Here is a 19,955-nt window from a genome sequence, read left to right as displayed (position 1 = left end):
TCAGGTTCTCTGCTACAGTCGGGCATTTAGAGGGGCTGATACTCACCCAGATGTAAGCCAGAACTCCCTGGGAATCCCAGGCATAGCTCTCACATAAGGGGAGCCCGGCACTGTGCCCAGCCAGGACATGTCCAGCACAGTTGCCTCATGATCAAAAACTGACATCGCTACCGACGTGCCAGGATACAGAGTTAGGCATGCGGCACGGTGCAGCTGAAGACAGCCTGGTCCTGTCTCCTGGAAGCCAACTCTCACCATCTCCCTCCATGACCAAGTCCTGGTGATCAGGAATCCAGGTGTGAGGCAGCCTCTTATATCCCAACCCTAGGGAAGCACGGCCAGGTAGCCCCTTGGGGTGCAGAGCCCCCATTCACATCCTGGAACTGAGAGTCACCCCTTCTCAGTCACAGTGGCACCCCAAGGCTGGGGAGGGGGCCGGAGCCACTGGGCACGGGGCCCAGCATTCGTGGGTGGAGTGGGGGGAGCCAGGGGGGCAGGCTTCCTGGGTCTCCGTGCAAGGACAAACAGCAGGCTTTGAGGCCTTGGAAAATCCCGCTCGGGATTCCAGGCCCGCCAGCGTCACTGCCTTTTGACTATTGTCCCTGTCGGAAATGGGCCCAGCCCCCGGCCAACAGGGACAGAGTAGCCATTGTGAGGCCCCACCAGACTCAATGCCCCCTTGTTCGCCCTCCTGGCCCCTAGCAAGACTTGGAGGCCAGATCTTCCAGTTGTTGAGTGGAAAGAAAGGGTCTTCCTCCAGGCTCCAGCCCTTGGGCGGGGCAGGGCGGGGCTGAAGAATCAGTCCCCCAAAGCAGCACCCCCATGGCTGGAATCCTGGAAAAGAGCCATCACCATCACTGGAGCTTCTTTTATTTACAAAACCCTGGGCAAGGAGACCTGGTAAGTCATGAGACACACCCAGCTCAACCCCTTACAAGCCAAGTGTCCTTGGGAAAGTCATTTCCTTTCTCTGAAATGATTTCTTTTGTAAAAACAATGAGCTCTTCTTGGGTGCTTGCTGCGTGAGGCACTGTTGCCTCACCTTCCATGGATTCTACTCATGTCATCATTATGGCATGAACTTAGTACCATTATCTTCCCCATTTACAGATGAAGACGCCCAGGCACAAAAGGTTAAGTAATTTTCCCCTAATTCCACACCTAGGAATAGCTGGAACCAAGATGTAAACCCCACCCCAGGGAGCCTGGCTGCAGCGCCCTTCCGCCTTTCTGCTCTGCTGTATCCCTTTGTGAGGTGCAAATAACCACACTTCACGGATAGAGTAGAAAGGACTAGGAAGGGGGTGGAACATAATACCTGGCAGCTGTCATCTCTTAGCCACCTGTAAGGACCGAAATTCCCCGTTGCTTGACCCCATCCCCGGTCTCCTCAGCATCCCTGTGCTGTCCCTAGAGGCCTGCCCTGTTCCATATCTATCTGTGTGATTGGGCAGGGACACGGAGAGCCACTCATCCAGCCTCAGCTGTGCAATTTCCTAGCAAGCTCTGCCACCAGCCGGAGCACCGTCACCAGACTCACAGCCCTCTGAACAGACAGGGAAACTGAGGCTCTGTGAGCAAGAGAGCCTTCTCAGAGAGCAGCGAGGAATTGGAGGCAGGCTGAGAACTGAAGATCTGACACCACCCTCATCCCCCACTTACCAGGCGCTGGCGCTGCAACGAGGGCTCCCTCGGGGTCCGGTGGAGGTGTCAGGGACACGTACTACTGGGAGTGGTTACCGGGCCCAGGGCTCCGGAGCCCACCCATCCATGGCCTTTCAGGCCTGAGACTGGACTGCCTTCCCAGAAACATGCCTTCCCAGAAGGCATGTCGTTGTGGGGTCTTGGGGAAGCTGCAGGCCGTGGCTGGAGCATAGGGAAGGCCCTTGATTCTCAGTCTGGAGCAGAGCCCTCCTTCCAACAGCAGCAGCCCTCCTCCAGCCAGTTCTGGGGCTGTGACTCAAGAGGCTGGGGGACTGGGCCAAGGGTTGAAGAACAGTCTTCAGGGCTCTAAGCCCTGGAGGAGGCTGAGACTGCACGGGCCTGCGTGCAGTGAAGGGGATCAGCCTCTGCAGGGCACCAGCTGCCTTGGGCTTGAGGCTGGAGCTGATCTAGATGCAGATTTTCTCCAGAGGCTCCCTGAACCACTTCATCAGAAGCTTCTGGGTGTTTGAATCCAAGTACATATTCATAACCCCACCCTTCGCCAAAAATCCTAGTCCCTGGGGTAAACCCTAAGAATCTCCCTTCTAAGTCAGCTAAGCAACAGATGAGCTGGGAGTTTGGAGAACCTGTAAGAGGGCTTCCGGGCACAGGGAGAGACCTCAGAACCTTCTTCTTGCCAAGAAAGCAAGGGTCGTCACAAGGTGGATCCTGTTGCTGGGGTGCTGGGCATGTGGGGAGGAAATGTTGAAAATGGGTATGAAAAAACTGGTGACAGCTGCGACCACTGTTTTTTGGCTGACTTCTACCCAGGCCCGCCCCCCTAGCCTGCACTGAGCACCACACACTCTCCTGCAATCCCAGCAGCAAGGGGGGGTGGGTAGGCCCTTTTCCTGCTTTACAGGTGTAGCAGCAGAGAATGAGCAGGCACCGGCCCAGGCTAGGAAGCGTGCCAGCCAGGCCGGCGGGTTTCCCTCCGCGGGCAGTCAGCCGCCACGGCAGGCCCCAGCCACGAGTCAGGCGAGTTTGCGAGAGGCTCTGCTTGACCACCCCACAGAGCAGAGGCCATTATTACTCACCTTTCATGAAAGCGGAAACGGCCTGCTGTTAGCTCAGGTTGGTGACGTAGATTTATCGGGAGCCCCCTCTGTCTTAGGTACTGATGGGGGTGGGGTGCGGGGGAAGGTGTCAGAGACAAGACCCCAGTTTCAGCTACATGACTATTTTTTATTCAATATATTAAATATATTAATCAGAAAAGTCACATACTATAAATCCAAGAAAATACACAAATATAAATGTCAGAATCTGTCATTTGTCTTCTCCTTAGAGTGAGTTTATGTACATGTGGAAAGGGGGCGGGAAGAGAGAGCAAGGAGGAGGCCGGGAAGGCCGGCCCGGGCTTGGGGGGCACTGTGCCTCCCCTCCAGCCCCACTCCCAACGCAACCTCTTCCTGTATTTACAGCAGCATCTGGCTTATTTACAGCATGGCGGCGTGTGTTAAAAATGGTTTATCTTACAAAAACATGAAGGCCAGAACGGGGCTGGGGGTAAGACAAAGAGTAGGGGTCACCTTCCCTGCCCCCCCCCCGTGAAGCATCCCTCTCCCCCAGGATGAGAGCTCCACGCCGACCTCCCAGAGCAAGTGAGGAGGTTGGTCAATGTGCAGCTCGAGCCCAGGCTGGGCGCGCCCTGGGACCCAGGGGTCACAGGCTAAAGGCACATGCGGTGGCGTCCGAGCACACACAGTGCACGCGTGTCCCCAGGCCGGGTCAGAAGGGCAGCGTGTCCATGAAGATCTTGTCAACGATGGGCGGAGGGGGCACCAAGTCCTCCAGCTTGAGGTAGAAGATGCGCTGCAAGCCCTGGGTGCACAGGGTCCGCAGCTCGGGCAGCTTGCCCAGCAGGCGGGACAGGCAGCTGGCCGGCTGGAGCTCACCGACCGTGGCCGAGACGTGCTCCTTCAGGCAGCCGGCGATGCAGTTCTGCAGCTCCTCCACCCGCCGGGGCTCCTGCAGCCCGTGCCGGTCTGCGGGGAGGACACAGCTGAGTCACACGCCTGCGGACTGGACCCCAGGGCGAGCCAGCCTCCCCCAGATCTCTAAAACCGAGGCCACAACTGGCCTGCAAACTTCCCTGGCACTTTGCCAAAGCCTGCCACACAAACTCACATCCACCTATTTTTGAGTCCCAGCAGAAGTCTAGAAGGCAGTCATGCTCATCCCTCACCTTCCAATGGAGAAACAGAGGCCCAGAGAGGTTCAATGACTTGCCCAAGGTCACAAAAAAGAAATAAAACACCAGGGCCTCCCTGGTGGTGCAGGGGTTAAGTCTCAGCGCTCTCAAGCAATTGCCAGCCACTGCAGCAGGAGTTCGCAGGAGTTCGATCCCCAGCCAGGAAGCTGACCCACACGGCAGACCTTGACTGTCTCGCCTGCTGCTTCACGCAGCAGTGGATTTCAATAGATCCATCTGTTCTGCTCCCCACTCTGTCTCTGGTGAATCCTCTCACTCCCCACACCTCTGGCCTACGCCCCAGTTCTTGTATGCATATGTAAATAAATCTTTAAAAAAAAAAAGAAAAAGAAATAAAACTCCAACTCAGGTTTTCATTGGGCCAGTGGGCTCTTCCCCAGACTGTTCTAAGAATAGCCGGAGGCGAACAACAGAGTGTAGAGACCACCTCCAGGAATACAGGCCTCAAAACCCACCACACCACGTGTCTCAGGCTTTATCCTAATAGCTCGGTCCCTGGGAAATTCACAAAAGGAAAGAGAGCTGCCCATCTCCACATTTAGCTCCAGGGAGCCCATCCCGAGTGATTACATCCACAGCAAGCGCACCAGGGCTAGGGGGGCTAGTCTGTGCACAAGTCAGGTGGGGGCGGATGGGGGGGCGGGTCCGAGGTGCTGGTCATGCCTCTCTCTTGATGGAGGTGCTGGCTCAGCAAGTGAGCTTAGTCTGCGTAAGTTGGTCTCTGTGCACCTTTCTGTCCCTATACGATGTAATTAAGATTTCAAAACGAGCCAAAGGCCTCAGCCCAGGATGCCCGCAGCTGGGCCAGGGCTAGTGTGGGTCATTCTCAGACTGGCTTGGGCCTTTTGGTCACATGCAGCTAGACCTGAACCCCAGTTCTGCTCTCTGCCTGAGCAAGTGCCTGCCCCCTCTCCACGAAGAGAACAGTCACCCTCGCTTCACACGCGGCCCAGAGTCCCGCCCGCCAGTCCTCCCCAATTCCCTGGGACCATGTCCTCCAAGGACCGAGCAGTTCCCACCCCCGGGGATGCAGCGTCGAGGTGCTGGTCACTCACCTGTGATGAGGACCAGCGCAGAGAGACAGGCGAAGGCAGGGACATCAAGGACCAAGCTGTGCAGGGACCGAGAGAAGGCCAGAATGCTGTCGATCCAGTCCCCGAAGCCGCGGGCGCACTGCAGCCGATGCAGCACCAGGCCTGAGCAGAAGATGAGCTTCCCCTCAGCAGGCTTGGACCTGGTTGGGGGGGACACAGATAGGGTCAGGGGGCTCAAGGGTGGGGCAGCCAGGAAGGGGACCCATAGGATGGCAGGTGGCTCACCGGTAGGCCAGGCGGAGAATGAAGAGCTCTAAGAAGGCTGACTCCAGCAGCAGGTCCTGGTCTCCTGGAGACAGCTCGGCGAAGCCAGGGATCTTCTCGGCCCACTTGCGGATAACCTCCAGGGAGCTCGAGAGCAGGTCGTAGAACTGCTGGACGTCCCCAGCATCTTCCTTCCCAAAGTGAGGCAGCACCAGTTCCTGGAACTAGAAGGGTGGTCCAGGTGAGGGGGCCGGAGGAAAGTCAGCTCTAGGGTGAGAGAGGAACTGACATTCCCCCGGGCTCTTGCTTGCCCATTCTCAAGTATTAACCTGGGCTACAGGTGCTAGGAGCAGCACAACTGCCAGACTGGCCACCCACCCAAGGGGGTACATTTTCCCATCTGGTCTACCCAGACTGGGCTCCTCTTTTTTCAACTTGTCGAACTGGGGGGGGGGGCGCCCTTTTAATGTCCATACGGGCATGGAATACCCTGGCAGGAGCTGGCCGGGGCGGGGAGGGCCTCACCTTGGAGTAATCCAGTTTGGCAGTGCTGGGCCCTGAGTCCAGGTGCGCCCGGACCAGGGACGTGAGGAGGTTGGCAGGGGAGGCATCCGGAGGCTGCTTGGGCTTCGAAGGCAGTCGACCCCGCCGCCCCTTCAGGCTGTCTGTCCGGACGACTGCAGAGACACGGCAGGGGTGAGAAAGGCCGGAAGGGACCCAGGGAAAGAACTCTCAGGCCAAACTGTGTGGACCCATACTGGGGAGCATCCCCGAGTCCAAGGACCTAGAGCCCCTAAGATCCAGGGAACCCTCCAGGACCTCCCCCCAGGAGCCAGGCAGGTGGACCAAAAGCAGATGAGAAGGGCGGTCCAGGCGTGCCCTCCCGCAGCCCACCGGGACAGGTACTGGGTGACGCGGCCTGCCCCCCACGGCTCGGGTCTGCTTCTGGCCCCCAGCCCCGGCCCAGCCACCCACCTTCCTTCACCATGCCCACAGCCAGGCACTTCTGGAAGCGGCAGAACTGGCAGCGGTTTCGCCGCCTCTTGTCCACAGGGCAGTCCTTGTTAGCCAGGCAGATGTACTTGGCGTTTTTCTGCACTGTGCGCTGGGGGGGGCAGGACGGAACAGGCTGTCAGAGTGTGCATGGGGAGGGGGAGCCCGGGGAGGGGACCGTCCAGATCCTGCTGCCATCGCAGACAAAAGCGCTCTCTGTTCACAGCTATTTTTCTAACATTTGGGTGGCAGGGGAGGGAGAGACGGAGGGGGTGGGGGAGGGAAAGAAAGTCTTGGGGACACTGGGGAGACTGCTGCCTCAGGAGGAAGACCCCAGCACACAGGATGAGGGGCGAGGGGCTCTCTGGAGCAGGGCCACCTGTGCTTCCTGACGTGTCTGCTTCTGCCCGCCCTTGGGGGGCTGGGGGTGGGGGAGGGCAGACCAGAGATGGGGGGCGGGGCCGGGAAGCCAAGCAGGCACCCAGTGCTGGGACAAACACACAGCCTGTTCCCGCGTCCACCCCCAGCCCTCGAGCACCAAGTCCTCTCCCGAGCGTTTCATCTCACGCCAGGAACATGAGTGCCTGCGGCCCCTTCCACCAGGCCCCGGCGTGCGGGGAGGGCCGGCAGGGGAGAGCCAGCGGCCGGCCATGGCGACTCGCCCTCCTGAGTCCCCCTGAACTCTGTGCCCTGGCCCATCTCTCACCCCCTCTTCCTCCCTCTGCTGTCGCACTGGCCCTGCAGGTCCCAGTGAATCAAAGGTCTCGACTGTGCCACGGACGGGCCCCCAGGAGGGTGGCCCGCGTGACAGAGCCGCCCCCTTCCTGACAGCAGGACCAGCTGGAAAGTGAACCCCAAGGAGGCGACCCCACGCCCCAGCCTCCCGCCACCTCCCCCAAGCGGCGCCCAGGCCAATCCGTACCTTGAAGAAGCCCTTGCAGCCCTCGCAGGTGCGGACGCCGTAGTGCTGGCACGAAGCGTTGTCCCCGCACACGGCGCAGCGGCCCTCGCTGCCGCCCGGAGCCCCGTGGCGGGCCTTGGCTGCGGTCACGGGGACGTCGAGCATCCTTGATCCGTCAAGGTGTGGAGAAGTGGGCACCAGGCCCGGGAAAGCTGTGGGCATGGCGCAGCTCTCTGCGTCCCCCAGCTGGTGGGGGGCTTGTGAGGGGAACAGCTTCAGGGGGCTGTGGGCCAGGCCGGGGCTGGGGCCAGCAGGGGGACTGAAGGAGAAGAAGGTCGGAGGCTGGGGGAGCCCCGAAGCCTTGGGCAGCTGCTCTGTCCATGCCCGCAGGCCTTCGTAAGTCTGGCTGGGTGAGAAGGGGCCGAACGAGCCGTCCCAGGGGGAGAGCTGGGGCGGCTGGAAGCTGGGCGTGGAGGGCGAGGGCACCGAGCAGGGGCTGCCGTAGTAGTCGGAGCCGCTGGAGGACAGGGTCTCGTCTAGGGGGCCGCTCAGGGTGCCGGGGTAGCAGCCGTACACCTGGAAATCCTCGAATTTGAAGGAAGCAGAGGCAGGGGAGGTGGCAGAGGAGGAGGACGTGGAGGAGGCCGAGGAGGAGGCCGAGGAGCACGGCTGCCCTGTGCCCGGCAGCTGGTAGAGGAAGGTGTCGAACTCCCCGGTGTAGCTGTCCATGAAGGTGCTGAAGCTGGGCAGGGCGGTGGGGGCCGCGGGGGCCGCCTCAGGGCTGGCAAGGTCCATGGTGGTCTTGCTGAGTTCAGGGGTCAGAGGGTCATTTGCCAAGTGGTCACGGGGCCCTGGGCTGGGTGCCGGTGTCCCATATTGGGCTTGGATACAGGGCATCTCTGCAGAGGAAGGAGACGCGGGCAGGAGGGAGGAGTCAGTGAGTGGTCTGCAGCCTGATGGCGAAGCACAGGCCCCAGAGCAGCCACGTGGCCGTGTCCCGGCCAGAGAAGGGACACTGAGGCATCCAGGCCACGGCACGCCGCAGAACCCGGTGCCTGGCCCGAGCACCACTCCGACCTTCATGTCCCAGAGCCCCGAGGCAGTGGCCCAGGGAGAGTGGGCTCAGGAGGAAGGCCAGCCACACCCCGGTCAGCCTGGGAACCCTGGGGAAGGCAGCCAGCCAGCGTTTCTCTGCTGGAACAGGGGGAAGCTGTGTTCCTCCAGCCCCCTGCCCCTCCCGCACTGGGTAAGGCATGGGTGGGGGCTGGGAGAAGGGTGGGTAGAAAAGGCAGCAGGCAAAGCCTGAGCCCAGGCCCCAGGAGCAGATACGCTGCTTCTCCAAGCAGGCATTTCTGGGAATATTCCCAGGCACAGCCCAGCCTCTGCAAACCCCCTCTCCTCCCTCCACAGTTCCTGGGAAGAGGGGAGGGCCTCCCGAAAAGGAAGAGGAGCCAGGGGTTAAGGCCGGGTTGTCTGAGAGAGAGGCCTAAGGGCCTGTCCCCATGCTCGCCCCCACCCTACATACTGAGCAAAGGCTGCAGATCCCACGCACACCCGAGTCCTGCCATCTGGGGATGGGCACCCACTCTGCCTGCCTGGGATGCTCCCAGATGCCTCCTCACCCAGTCCCCAGCTCCCAGGAGATGGGGTAACCTGGCTCCAGACCTTTAAAGGCCATGTGCTGGAGGGAGGCGAGGGGGAGACTTGGGGGGGAGACCCGGAGAATCCAGCCCCTTGGACTTCCAGGAGAATAGACAGTCCCTGAGAGGAATCCATCTGCTACCCCAAAGCATTTCTCCCTGTTATTTTTGTAAGAGTGCTCGCCAGGCCGGCGAGAGAATGAGGCAACCTATGCAGGAAATGGAGCCTGCTGGTGGGAGATGAAGACAGCCTGCCCATGCCTGTGTCCCGCCACTAAACAGCCTCTGTACCCCACAGAGTCCGGGAGCTCAGGCAAAGAGGCTACAACTCCTCCCATCCTGAGAGCCTAAAGGAGCAGAGAGACCTCCTTTGGGGGGGGGAGGGGGGCTTTAAATCCACAGGCTGCTGGTAAACCGAGAGAAGGCTCCAGGACTTCTCCTGTCCCACCTCCAAGTTCAGAGTGGCCTCCCCGGTCAGGGAGGAGACAGGGTGACAAGCAACTTCCAATAAAGATCAAACAATCAAGGAGAACAGCAGGAGGGGGCGCAGGCTGGCACCAACTCCCGGCCAAGAATCCAGGGGGTCCTGGGTCCGCGCCCCTCTACCGCCTCCATGGGCCCTCATACAAGGCAGCTGCACCCCTGAGCTGACGGAAGTTCCCACAACCAACACAAACAGAGCCCCTCCAAGCTCTGGCCCCACGGGCCAGGGGCGCCCATCCACAGACACACGGCACCTCTGGGAGACACGGGGAGCACAGCCGGCAGCGGTGGGTTTGGGTGGAGGAGGAGAGAGGCCGTCGTGCAGGCTGGGCCGTCCAGTCTTATTCAAATCCTGTTTCTCCACTTGGATGTCCCACATCCGGATCAACCCCCACCAGCCCATCCTCCCCCATTAGCGCAGGTACTTCAGGACACAGGACAGGGACCTACATCTAGCCTCAAGGTGGGGGGGGGGGCGTCCCACAGGGAGGAGGAAGAGGCGGGGTTGGAGGAGGGAGCAGGGAGAATCCGGCTTCAGGCAGGTCCTGGCAACAATGTGGTTTGCACCTGTTATGCCCAACAAGCCCTGGGGCTGCACCCTACCTGTGGGATCCAACAGTGGCTGCGGGGGGAGGGGAGGGCACAGTGATCAGCATGTGGCGCTGGAGCCGTGTGTGTGTGTGTGTGTGTGTGTGTGTGTGTGTGTGTGTGTGTTGGGGGGGGTAATCTCCCAGGTAATATCACACCAGAGACTCCAACATTAGCAACTCCCATCCAGGATCCCCAAGGGCACCGGCTTTCCACCCCACACACAGCCCACAGGGGAGCCGAGCCACCGCGCCAGCAGTCCTGCTTGAGCCTCCGGGCACCCTCCCGCTGCCCCCAGGACCGCACATCCAGCGGCGCCCCCTCCACGGTTCAGCCGCCAGGGCTGGCAGTGCCTTCAGGCAACTCCGGCTTCGCCGTTTAGTTCTAGTTGGGGATCCCTGCACAGCGCTAAGGAGACAACCGGGGGTCTGGCTGAAAAGGCGGGCACGCCGGGGGGAGATCCTTTCAGGAAGCCGGTGGTGGCAGGAATCAGATGGATCCCAGCTGCTCAGGCTCTGGATCTTTGCCCCCACTTTTTGAGACCCCCATCAGCTACGGCTCCCCCATCGGCTGCACCCCACTCTGGCACCCTGGGAGTCTGAACGACAGTGATCCTTCTGCAGGACAAACCATCACACCCGGCTGGCCCCTACCCCCGAGGATTCCACCTTGCACAGACACTCCACCCGCAAGAGCCCCTGGTCCAGCGCACCCCAGTTCGATCTCGGTCACCCACCGGTTCCGACCGCTACAGCCCGACGGGGCCGTAGCTAGTACACCCCGCTCTCTGCACGCGGACCCGACAGCCCCGCTCCCGCCGCGCGCACCGCCTCCTCCAGCGCGCCCCTGGGCGACACCGAGCGCCCCGCTTACGCGCACCCCCAGCGCGGGCACCTACCTCCCCGGCGGACTCCGGCTCCCCCAGCCTGGGACCGGCGCCCCGAGTCGCCGGCTGGCCGCTCTCGCGCTCTCTCGGTCCTGCGCACTCCCCAACTTTCGCAGTCTCCGCCACTGGGGCTCCCCGGGCGAGCCGGACCCTCCTCTTAAGCGCTCCGTGACGCACGGGGAGGGGCGGGGGCGCCGCTGACGCACGCGGCCGGGCGCTGTGGCCATACAAGGGCGCGGGGGGCGGCGCGGTTCCGGCGGGAGGAGGCGCGGGCCGGGGAGCCCGAGGAGGCGGGGCGAGGGGGGGCCTGGAATGTCTGCGCGCGTGACGCACGCGGGGTTCCATTGACGCAGGGAGCGCGGAGCGTTTGATCTATAAATAGGCCCCTCGCGCCCGCCGTGCCGGCTAAAAATAGCAGCTCGCGGACGGGAGAAGCTCCCCCCACCCTCCCCAGGACCCAGCTCCGGCCCCCGGGTCCGAAATAACCCAGCCGGAGGCCGGAGCCAGCGAGAAGGCGCTGCGGAGCCGCGGCTCGGGGCTTCCCCTCGGAGGATCTCCTCGCCCTCCGGCTGCTCCCGGGAACTCTGGCCGCGCCCGGCCCCTCCGGCGCCCTCCGAGCCGGGCTCCGCCTCTGCACCCTCCCAAAGCGTCTCTGGAGGCCCGGGGTGGGGGTGGGGCCGAGAGGGCCCGCCTAGGGCTGGGGCTGGCAGCTCGGGGACACCCCGGGGAGCCAGCACCCCACCTCGGCCCGTGGCGCAACACGTGCGCTGGGCCAGTCATCACGCAGGGTGTCGCCCGAGAGGCTGCCCGGGGACCACGCTTACTACCCCCCTGTCTCCCCTGCAGCGCACCTTCCCGGGCCTCATCCAAGACCCAGGAGGGCCAGTGAGCTCTGCGCCACTCTCGGCTGGACGTCTCTCCAAGCCCTCGCCCAGCCCCTTGCGGGGTGAGCGCACCCTCCTTGGGAAAGCACCAGATTTCAGAACCGGGTGGAGCTGAGAAGTCCTCAAATTTGTGTGAACTCTTCCTTATTTTATAAATAGGCTCTGAGAAATAATGCCACTTGCCCAAGGTCACAGGAGCGGGGGTGGCACACTGAGGTGGGAGCCGGGGCTGTCTGGCTTTCTAGGGGATCTTGTCACGCCCGGCTACCAACACACCCTCCCCGCCCGAGGCCAGAGTGTCCGCACTGGCCCCTCGCTAGCACCTGCGGGCGAGGAGAGCCTGCAGGGGAGGGGCAGCCACCTGGAGGCTTCCACGGTCCGGTCGGTGGTCACCCCGCCACCCACTTTCTGCCCAAGTGGAGAGAGCCCGCCCCTTCTCGGTGAGGGAGAAAGAAGGACTAATGTTTACGAGAAAACCACCTGCCGCCACCATATTGGGGGCGCGTGGGTCCTCCCCTCATGTAAACTCAGGGTTTCTGCTTCCACTGAGCCTGTGCCCGCCCACCCACCGGGTTCTCACCTCCTCTGGTCACCCTGGCGCACTTCCTCCTGCCCCAGAGGCACTTCCTGAGCTCACCCTGCTCTCACCTCCAGCTCCGGGTTTCCCTCACTGTCTCCAGCCCCCGCACCTGCCCACTCCAACACCCCGCCACCACCTCAAGCTTCATTCTTTCCAGAGCTCGTCAGCTCTGCTCCTGACATACAACTTTTCTCTTTTGGCCTGAAATTCTACATTCGAACCCCTCTTGGATTCCCCATGCCCACGGCCAGCCCCTGCCCAGGTCTCACTGGACTTGAAGGCAGTAGAGACTCTGCGTGTGGACGGTGACCCCCGCTTTGTCCACACCCACCACGAAAACTGCACCTTAACCATTTGTCTCCTCTTTCATTGACTGCCATGGGGGGTGCGGGGAGCAGTCTTCCCTGGACCCCAAGCTCATTCAGTGATCAGGGGGAGCCTCCGTGCATCACCACAGCACACAACCTCAAGGTAGCCCAAACCATCTTCAGCATCGCTGCGTCCCAAGCGGGAAACCCACCCCCCTTCAGTAAGGTTTGTCTTTCTTTATCTTAGGGTTTTGCCTAAGATTTTGTTTGAGGGAAGGAAAAAAAAAGGATTCCACCACTTAACAAAAAAAAGGTTTGAAACTACTCATGTCATTCAAATCCTTACACTCTGCAGAGCAGCCACACCTTGCTCATCAGTGCACCTCAAATCTGGGCTAGTGAAACTAGCCCCCCATTTCTTGGGCTGGCTACTCCACCCTAGGATGCCTCCCCCACCTCAGGACTTTGCTCAGAAAATAAAAACAATTTTAACATGTCGGCAAGAGATGACTTAGGCAGGTCAGTACGCTTCCCTCCCTCCGTCACGAGTGGAAACAGGTAGATCGGCTGCTGCTCAAGCCCAGATTCAATCCAGGCTTTTGAAGGCTGGGCGGCCTTGAGCCCCAGCGCCCCCTCCCCCCGCCCACCGCTTTCTGTGTGTTAAAAGCAGCATCCCTGCCCTGTGGCGGCTGACCCACCCAGGAGACCCTGGGAACCTGTGCGGTGAGGAGCTGCCAGGCCCCTGGCCTCGCTCTCCTCATCCCAGCATGAGCCCGCAGGGTGGACCTGCCACCCAGCCCAGCTCCCGGCCCGTGGCAAGGGGCTGCCGTCTCACCGCCCCAAGGTTAGCGGGAGGATGAGGCAAACGCAGTGGTCACCAGGCTGCGCTTGTGGACATGGAGATGGGGGTGGGGGGTGAAAATAAGGAGGCAGGGGCAGTCTCTTTGTGGGAACACAGTGGAAGCCACTCACTGAGACATCCATGTGGATGACCTAAAGGTTAGAGGGGCCTGGGAATCCCCAGATTCAATCCTGCTGGCCACAGACCCTCAAGGAAGGTGGGCTGGGTCTCTGAGAGGGGGCAGGGTCAGCTAAAGTGGAGTTCTGGGGAATTATGGCACAACTCATGCAGACTTGAGCTGACCCCCGGCTGTGCATGGACGCCCAAGGGGCAGGGAGGCAGAGGTATCCCCACCATGACAGTGAGGACCGGAAGATGATGCTGAACACAAGAGACAGCCACACACACAGCAGCCCACACTCGGGCACCCGTAGCCCCGCTCGGCCTAGCAACCTGCTCCCCTCGCCCTTACAGAGGGACCCCAGGCTATGCGGCCCACACACCAGGCACGCCGCGCCTCTTCCTCCTACTCTAGTCCTGCCGATGCCCCAAGACTTCACCCCACACGTCACCTGCCTCCACTAGCCTCAATAAGCACCTTCCTGGAGAACATGGGGTTACAGACCAAGGGTCAGACCTCAGGTCAGGGCTGGGTCACGTGGACTCTTCCACTTCACCTCTCCCCAACCTTCCAGGTTTGGAATCCTATGTATGAATCTCCCACACTTCACAAACGAGGGGCTGGAGGCTCAGGGCAGGACTTGCTCAGACCCCCAACTCCCACTTGTGCTGGACCCAGTGCCCCTGACGCGGAACTCCAGAGACTGTGGCTTCTGGTCCCGTGGGTCTGGATTCTTATAAGGGCACCACAAAACCAGGTGTACACACACACACACACACACACACACACACACACACACACACACACAGGCACGCTGAACACAAAACAGTGATGCTGACAAGACAAGGGTCTCTGTTGGGACTAGGATCATCCACTTCCCAATCTGGACGCTGATCACCCAGGTGCTCACGCTGCAAAAGTCCTCAAACCTATGATTTGTGCACTTTTTTACACAGATGTTTCAAAAATAAAAGTTCATTTAAATAATAGTGACATCTAGGTCAAGGGGGGAGACCTTGATTCAGAAGGTGCTAAGTACACTCCATTCACGTGTGTGTTTCTCAAATCACAGAGGAACAGTGGCTGCTTCTCATTAGGCACTTGTTCTACTGACATTTCCTTAGGGGGCAACCCGGGCTAGGAGGGGCTGCAGCAGCTGGCACTGGGAAGGGCTCCTCACACGTATGTCTTCTGTCACTGCGGTCTGCTTTCTAAACCAATCACCAGGCCCTCGCCTCTCCTCGTCTTACAGCCCCGGGTTTCTCACGGACTCAGATCACCCCTCCCTCATCAACAGGTGGGATAAAAAGAGGGTGAGGCCCTGTCTCCCCCACCTTGGCAGAGGAACCCCTCATCCTCAACAGTAGGCCAGGACAGGCCCCAAATAGGCAACTGATACCCACCACTGTCCCCCAGCCAAGAGGGTGGGATAAAGGGTGGAGGAAGTAGAACTGCACCGCCCCTTTCCCACGCAGCTCCCCCCTATCCCCACCTAGGCAGGAACTTAACCTACTTTCCCCAAGATCACCCCCACCCACGGGCCTCCACACCCCTCCCTCAGGGTGGGCACCCTTCCCTCCTGAGAAGGGGCCCTGGGAGTGTCCCCTGCTCAGCCCCAGGCCCTATGCCAGCCCTGACCCAGCCACTTCCTCTTCCTGTCCTGGCAGCAGGCAGGGGGATTTGTGCTGCGGGCAGGGAAATACTGCCTACTGCCCGGGGGGGCTTCCCATGGCAACTCTGGGACTGGGGCTCTAGGGTCAGGTCCAGCCTCTGGCTCTGATCTCCGGGCCTATGCCCGGGCCCTGCCATCACCTCACATGTTGTTACTGCCCTGACAACAGCTCCCAGGATGCAGGTAGGTCAGTCCCTGGCCCCCGCCCTTCACCCCAACTCCCAGCAGGGGTAAAAGATAGAGATGCTCCAGAGGCTTCTCAGACCAGGAGCCGGCACGCCTGGCGTGTGGCCTGGAGCAGCCCCTTGCTGTCTCCGTGACCATTTCTTCATCAGCCCAATGCAGACATCGAAAGTTCCAGGGCCATGAGAATTCTATCCATTCATGGAAGAGGGGGGATCCCTTCCATGGAGCATTATCTGGGGTCCAGGACTCTAGGACCCACATGGGGCAGGGAGGGGCACGGCAGGGAAAGGAAACAGCAGGATCCTCAGCTCCCGCGGGGAATTGGCAGGCCCTCGTCAAGAACCAGAGATGGGCTGTCACCGTACCCCTACCTCCCCCTCCCGGGGCCGGGTGAAAGGAAATGAAAGTATGTCCAGCGATGTGGCTCCACCCAGCACCAGGGACATTCCAGACTGGATGTAGTAAGCACTCAGTGAATACTCTGAAAAAGCTGGCTCATTAACGAGGACAGGGGTCTCTAGAAAGACTATCCTCAAGAAGCCTTTGAGCCGGCGAAATCACTTCAGTCATTTCTTCACCACCAGCCCCCCTCTGAGGCCAGAAGGAATCAACACACAGCACAGAGGCGCAAGATCAGACTTCAGAAAGAACAGCCAGCCGGCGCTGGAAAGCACAGCAAGAGCATGGCGCTCCTTGGGGAAAGGTGGGCCCACACCTCATCTGCACCCTCCTCAAATCTCCTTCCTTGCCCCCGCGGTCCCCTCAGCTCCTGGCCAGCTCCTCGCCCCTCCACCCAGGGAGGGTCCCCACTGCACCTTGCAGGACATCAACACCCACCCGGTTCTCCTGCCCAAGATCTCCACCCAGACTTCTTGGGCAAAATTTCAAATTCCGAAATAAAAACCCTCTGATAACCAGCCCCAGCCGGAAAGACTGATGCATTTTCCTATTGTTAAAGTATTTTTAGTCACAGGCTCTGGATTCGTTTAAAGACTCACGTTCAGAAAGGGAAAAAATGTTTTTTGAGAACTGAGGAGCACACAGAGCCTCCCACGTAAGGAGCCGCCACTTATTTCATGCCGGGCCGAAGCCCCTGGCCCCGGGCCCAGAGAGCGTGTTTGTGGCAAGCTGGTTGGCAGACTTGCCAGGCCTCGCACCAAAACCAGCTGGGAAGCAGAGCAAGGAGCTGAGGGCTCAGGGAAGCCAAGGCCTGGTTCAGCCAATTAGCCCCAACCTGCCGGGGGAGGGGCTCAGGCACCCTACTCAGAGACCACAGCTGAGGCGCCCCGATGGACACCTCACCCCCGCATCCCTCACCGGCCTGAGCAGAACAGTGCCTCAGCCAGGCCTGGGGCACAGGAGAGAAGGGCCAAGACCCTGCCGGGAGGCTCCAGAGAAGGAGAGAAACAGCATCGCCCCGTCTATTTCCATGTCTCCTCTTCCCGGGTCACAAGGTGCGCCCAAGCTCAACTCCCATCACCCAGCTGTGGTCAAGCCCTTACTTTCCTTCCTCTGGGTGGACAGTGCCCCTTGCTTCCTCCTCCTCTTCCTTTCAAGGCCAAGAAAACCACAACATAGACAGTCACAGGGAAAAAGACCCAGGCGGGCCGCCTCCCGCGCCTCGGCTCCCCTTCCCAAGACTCACCGGCGTCCTGACAACCCCAGACGTCCTGGCCGACAGCACTGAGGGAGATGCCTGGGCCCGGTCGGGGGCTCTCGCTGGCAGCCTCAGGGGGGCCTGTGGGAAGAAGAGACGTGACTGCCCGGTCAGCCCGTCCTGCCGGCTGAGGCTACGCACCAGCTGAGAGGGCTCGGGGCTCGGAGCCGTCTCCAAGCCAGCATATCCTCCTCTGTTTATATAGCAGAAACCAGAGCCGGCCTCTGGGGACAGGGGGAGCTGCCTCAGGGCCCTTTTGGCTGAGGCCTGACTTTGGCCCAGGTCAGCAAGAGCCCAAAATAGTCAGCTGACAGGAGCCCCGGCATGAGCGTGACCCTGGGCTCATGCCCAGGCCTGGCAGACAGGTGCCCACGTCACAAGACCAGCAGCTCTAGCACTCATGGGGCCCAGTTGGCAGCCCCTCAGGGTGGCCTTGGCAGTGTTTGGCATAGGAGTTCCACCCAAAAACCAACCTCACCCAGCCAAGGGGTGAACATAGGGATTCTGCCCACCAAGGCCACTGTGTTCCCAGCAGGAAGGCTGAGCGCTCACACGCCGGCCTGAGCTGGGGGTAGAGGAGGGGCCTGTGGAGGGAGACACCTGGTCCACTGCTGTCATCTCCACTCACGTGCTTCCCAAGTCCAGATCTCCGGCCCAGCAGGGACACCTGCCTCTCCCACTTATAGTAATTCCCCTCTCCGCCCCCAGCCTGAGGCTGGCGGCCCCGAGCCTGCTGCCAACCGGAGGCCAGGTGCTTGCACAGCCAGGTCCCCAAGACAACTTTCCCCAGCTTCCCCTCCTGCCAGCCAGGTGGGAATGGACACCCCGCCAGCCCCATCCCAGTCGCCACTCTGGGACTCTGCCCCATAAACACCAGCTCCACAGGATGCACCGTACTGGGGTGGTGGGGGGAGTGCGGAGATACTAGGTCAGTTCCTGCTTCCCGCAGGCATTTCTCAAGCCCCATGGAGGCCTGTTATTCAGAGATGGCCTCGGTTCTAGCGGGGAAGAAGACAATGACAGGGTCCCTGTCTTAGGGGCCAGGCTGAACTCCAGCGCCCTCAGGTAAACACAGTAACCAAGACTATTGTGCCCTGGGCCCCATCCCAGCATCGCAGGTCCCCAGGGCAAGGCCTGGAAGAAATCCCATCCCCAAGGCCTACCTGGTGGTGCAGGGGTTAAAGTCACAGCACTATCAAGCTATCTCCAGCCACTGTGGCACGAGTTTGATCCCTGGCCAGGGAGCTACCCACGTAGTCAAGACCTCACTTGACTCGCCCGCTGCTCCCCTCAGCAGTGTATTTCAGTAGACCTGCCTGTTCTGCTCCCCACTCCGTCTCTGGTGAATCTTCTCACCCTCTGCACTTTGGCCTACACCCCAGCTCTTGTACGCATAAATAAAAAGAAATCTTAAAAAAAAAAGAAAAAGAAAAGAAAGAAATCCCATCCCCAAACTTCACAGATCAATCCATGCCTTCACTGGAAGCTTCCTCAGACAAGCAAGGTATGTCCTCCAGCAAACCATGCCCCAGATTTCCCAGAATCCAGGAGACCTGGTTCTATGTATCCTCACTGTAGGGCCTTGTAAGTCTGGTCTCTGCCTATAATTCTGTATCTCCACCTGTAAGAAGAGGAGGTAAGCTACCAGCATCCCTCTGGTCATGGCCATAGGCCTGAGAATTTTCCTCCCAGGGATATTTGATGGTCTGTCCCAGCCCTTTTTCAGCAAGATCCCCCCATTCATAGAGACACCTTCCCAAGCAAGATCCCAAGGCCCTCAAGGCCGGCCATGGTGAGAAAAGGATGCTCATGGCCCTTTCGGGAAGAACGGAGCAGCCCCAGCCTTCCCTTCACACCCTGTCTTGGTACAGTGTCTATACCCTAGGAAAAAACCAGCTCCCCCTCCCCCACGGCTGACCCCAAACTCCCAGCCCCACCTTGAGCTACCCCACCCCACCAGATCAGCTTCCTGGAAGCAGGCACAAGCTGCCTTAGGCACAGCTGTTGGATCCCCATTCCCACCAGTCCAGGTCATCTGGGTCAAGAAACCCCCAGCTTATCCTGCTAAGAAAATCAGGCTTCCCCCTTCCCCACCCCCACATTGCTCCCACCACTGAAGAAATCAGATCTCCATATGCTGAGCAGCACAACCCGCCTCTGCAGGGCTTCCCCCTCCATCCCCCCAAACCACATCCGCTTTGGGGCAGCTCCATACCCACTTCTGCCCCCCAATCCCACCTGCTTAAGGGCCCCAGGGTTGTGCAAAGGACAACAACAGAGCACTTACCAGTCTTGGATGATACTCAAATCATCCCCTGGGCCTTCAGGGCCTGGCAGAGGCCAGGACACCAGGGAGGGGCAGGGGCTGGCCTCTGTCCATGGTGGAGGCCTGGAGAGGGAGAGTTGGCGTAAGCGAGGAGAACCAGCCAGCAGCGGCAAGACAGAAATAAAGAGTGGGAATAGGGGCAGGACCCAGGCCATGGGGCACAGTGTAGGGTGGGGGTTGGCAGCACAGAGCCCAAGGACTTCCTGAGCTAGACATCAGAGTCTGGGGGCACGTGCCCCAGATAAACAGCTCTCAGGGATGTAAGAGAGCTGCTCCTGGGGCATCTGGAGCTGCTCCTGGGGCATCTCAGCGCCAAGGAGCTGCTCCTGGGGCATCTCAGCGCCAAGGAGACACATGCCGTGCCCAGCCCCTCAGTCTCGTGCCTGCTCCTCGGTGAGGGTTGTCTCAATCCAGCTCATAGCCTCTCGTGTGCACAAAGGGGCACTTTGTATGCAGAGAACAGGGAGCACTATGGGACAGAGCTAGATATCTTCTCTCCTCAAGGGGCTCCAATCAGCCCCCAAAGCCTCAGAGGCCTCCAGAGGACAGGGGGTTCGATTTCCCATCTCCAAGCAGCCCAGCCTCCTAATCAGAGCAGTGCGGACACTTAGGAAGTCTCCTGCGAAGGGATTCCAGCAGCAAAACAGGAAGCACAGCTGAGAGTAGCTACAA

General features: G+C 60.3%; 1 protein-coding gene across 2 annotated transcripts; it reads right to left on the bottom strand.

Annotated features, from left to right (window-relative positions):
* Positions 1-2,871: 2,871 nt before the first annotated feature.
* NR4A1 (nuclear receptor subfamily 4 group A member 1) lies at positions 2,872-19,510 on the bottom strand. 2 transcript variants are annotated; one of them, XM_054696633.1, is made up of 8 exons: positions 19,245-19,510; positions 16,946-17,038; positions 7,133-8,010; positions 6,193-6,322; positions 5,743-5,894; positions 5,239-5,441; positions 4,975-5,153; positions 2,872-3,692 (listed from the first exon to the last, which is right to left on the bottom strand). In XM_054696633.1, exons 3-8 carry the CDS (start codon positions 8,006-8,008, stop codon positions 3,436-3,438), a joined length of 1,797 nt encoding a protein of 598 aa, XP_054552608.1. In that variant the 5' UTR covers positions 8,009-8,010; positions 16,946-17,038; positions 19,245-19,510; the 3' UTR covers positions 2,872-3,435. The 2 variants fall into 2 exon arrangements, with proteins under 2 accessions (XP_054552608.1, XP_037370674.1); XM_037514777.2 differs by lacking the exons at positions 16,946-17,038; positions 19,245-19,510 and adding an exon at positions 10,721-10,787.
* Positions 19,511-19,955: the final 445 nt, after the last annotated feature.

The sequence above is a fragment of the Talpa occidentalis genome, unplaced genomic scaffold (genome assembly GCF_014898055.3).
Source record: "Talpa occidentalis isolate TD23 unplaced genomic scaffold, MPIMG_talOcc4v2.1 talOcc4.16, whole genome shotgun sequence".
Lineage (NCBI taxonomy): Eukaryota > Metazoa > Chordata > Mammalia > Eulipotyphla > Talpidae > Talpa > Talpa occidentalis.
Note: the sequence above shows the minus strand (reverse complement) of the source record. Positions and strands in the feature narration are given on the sequence as shown.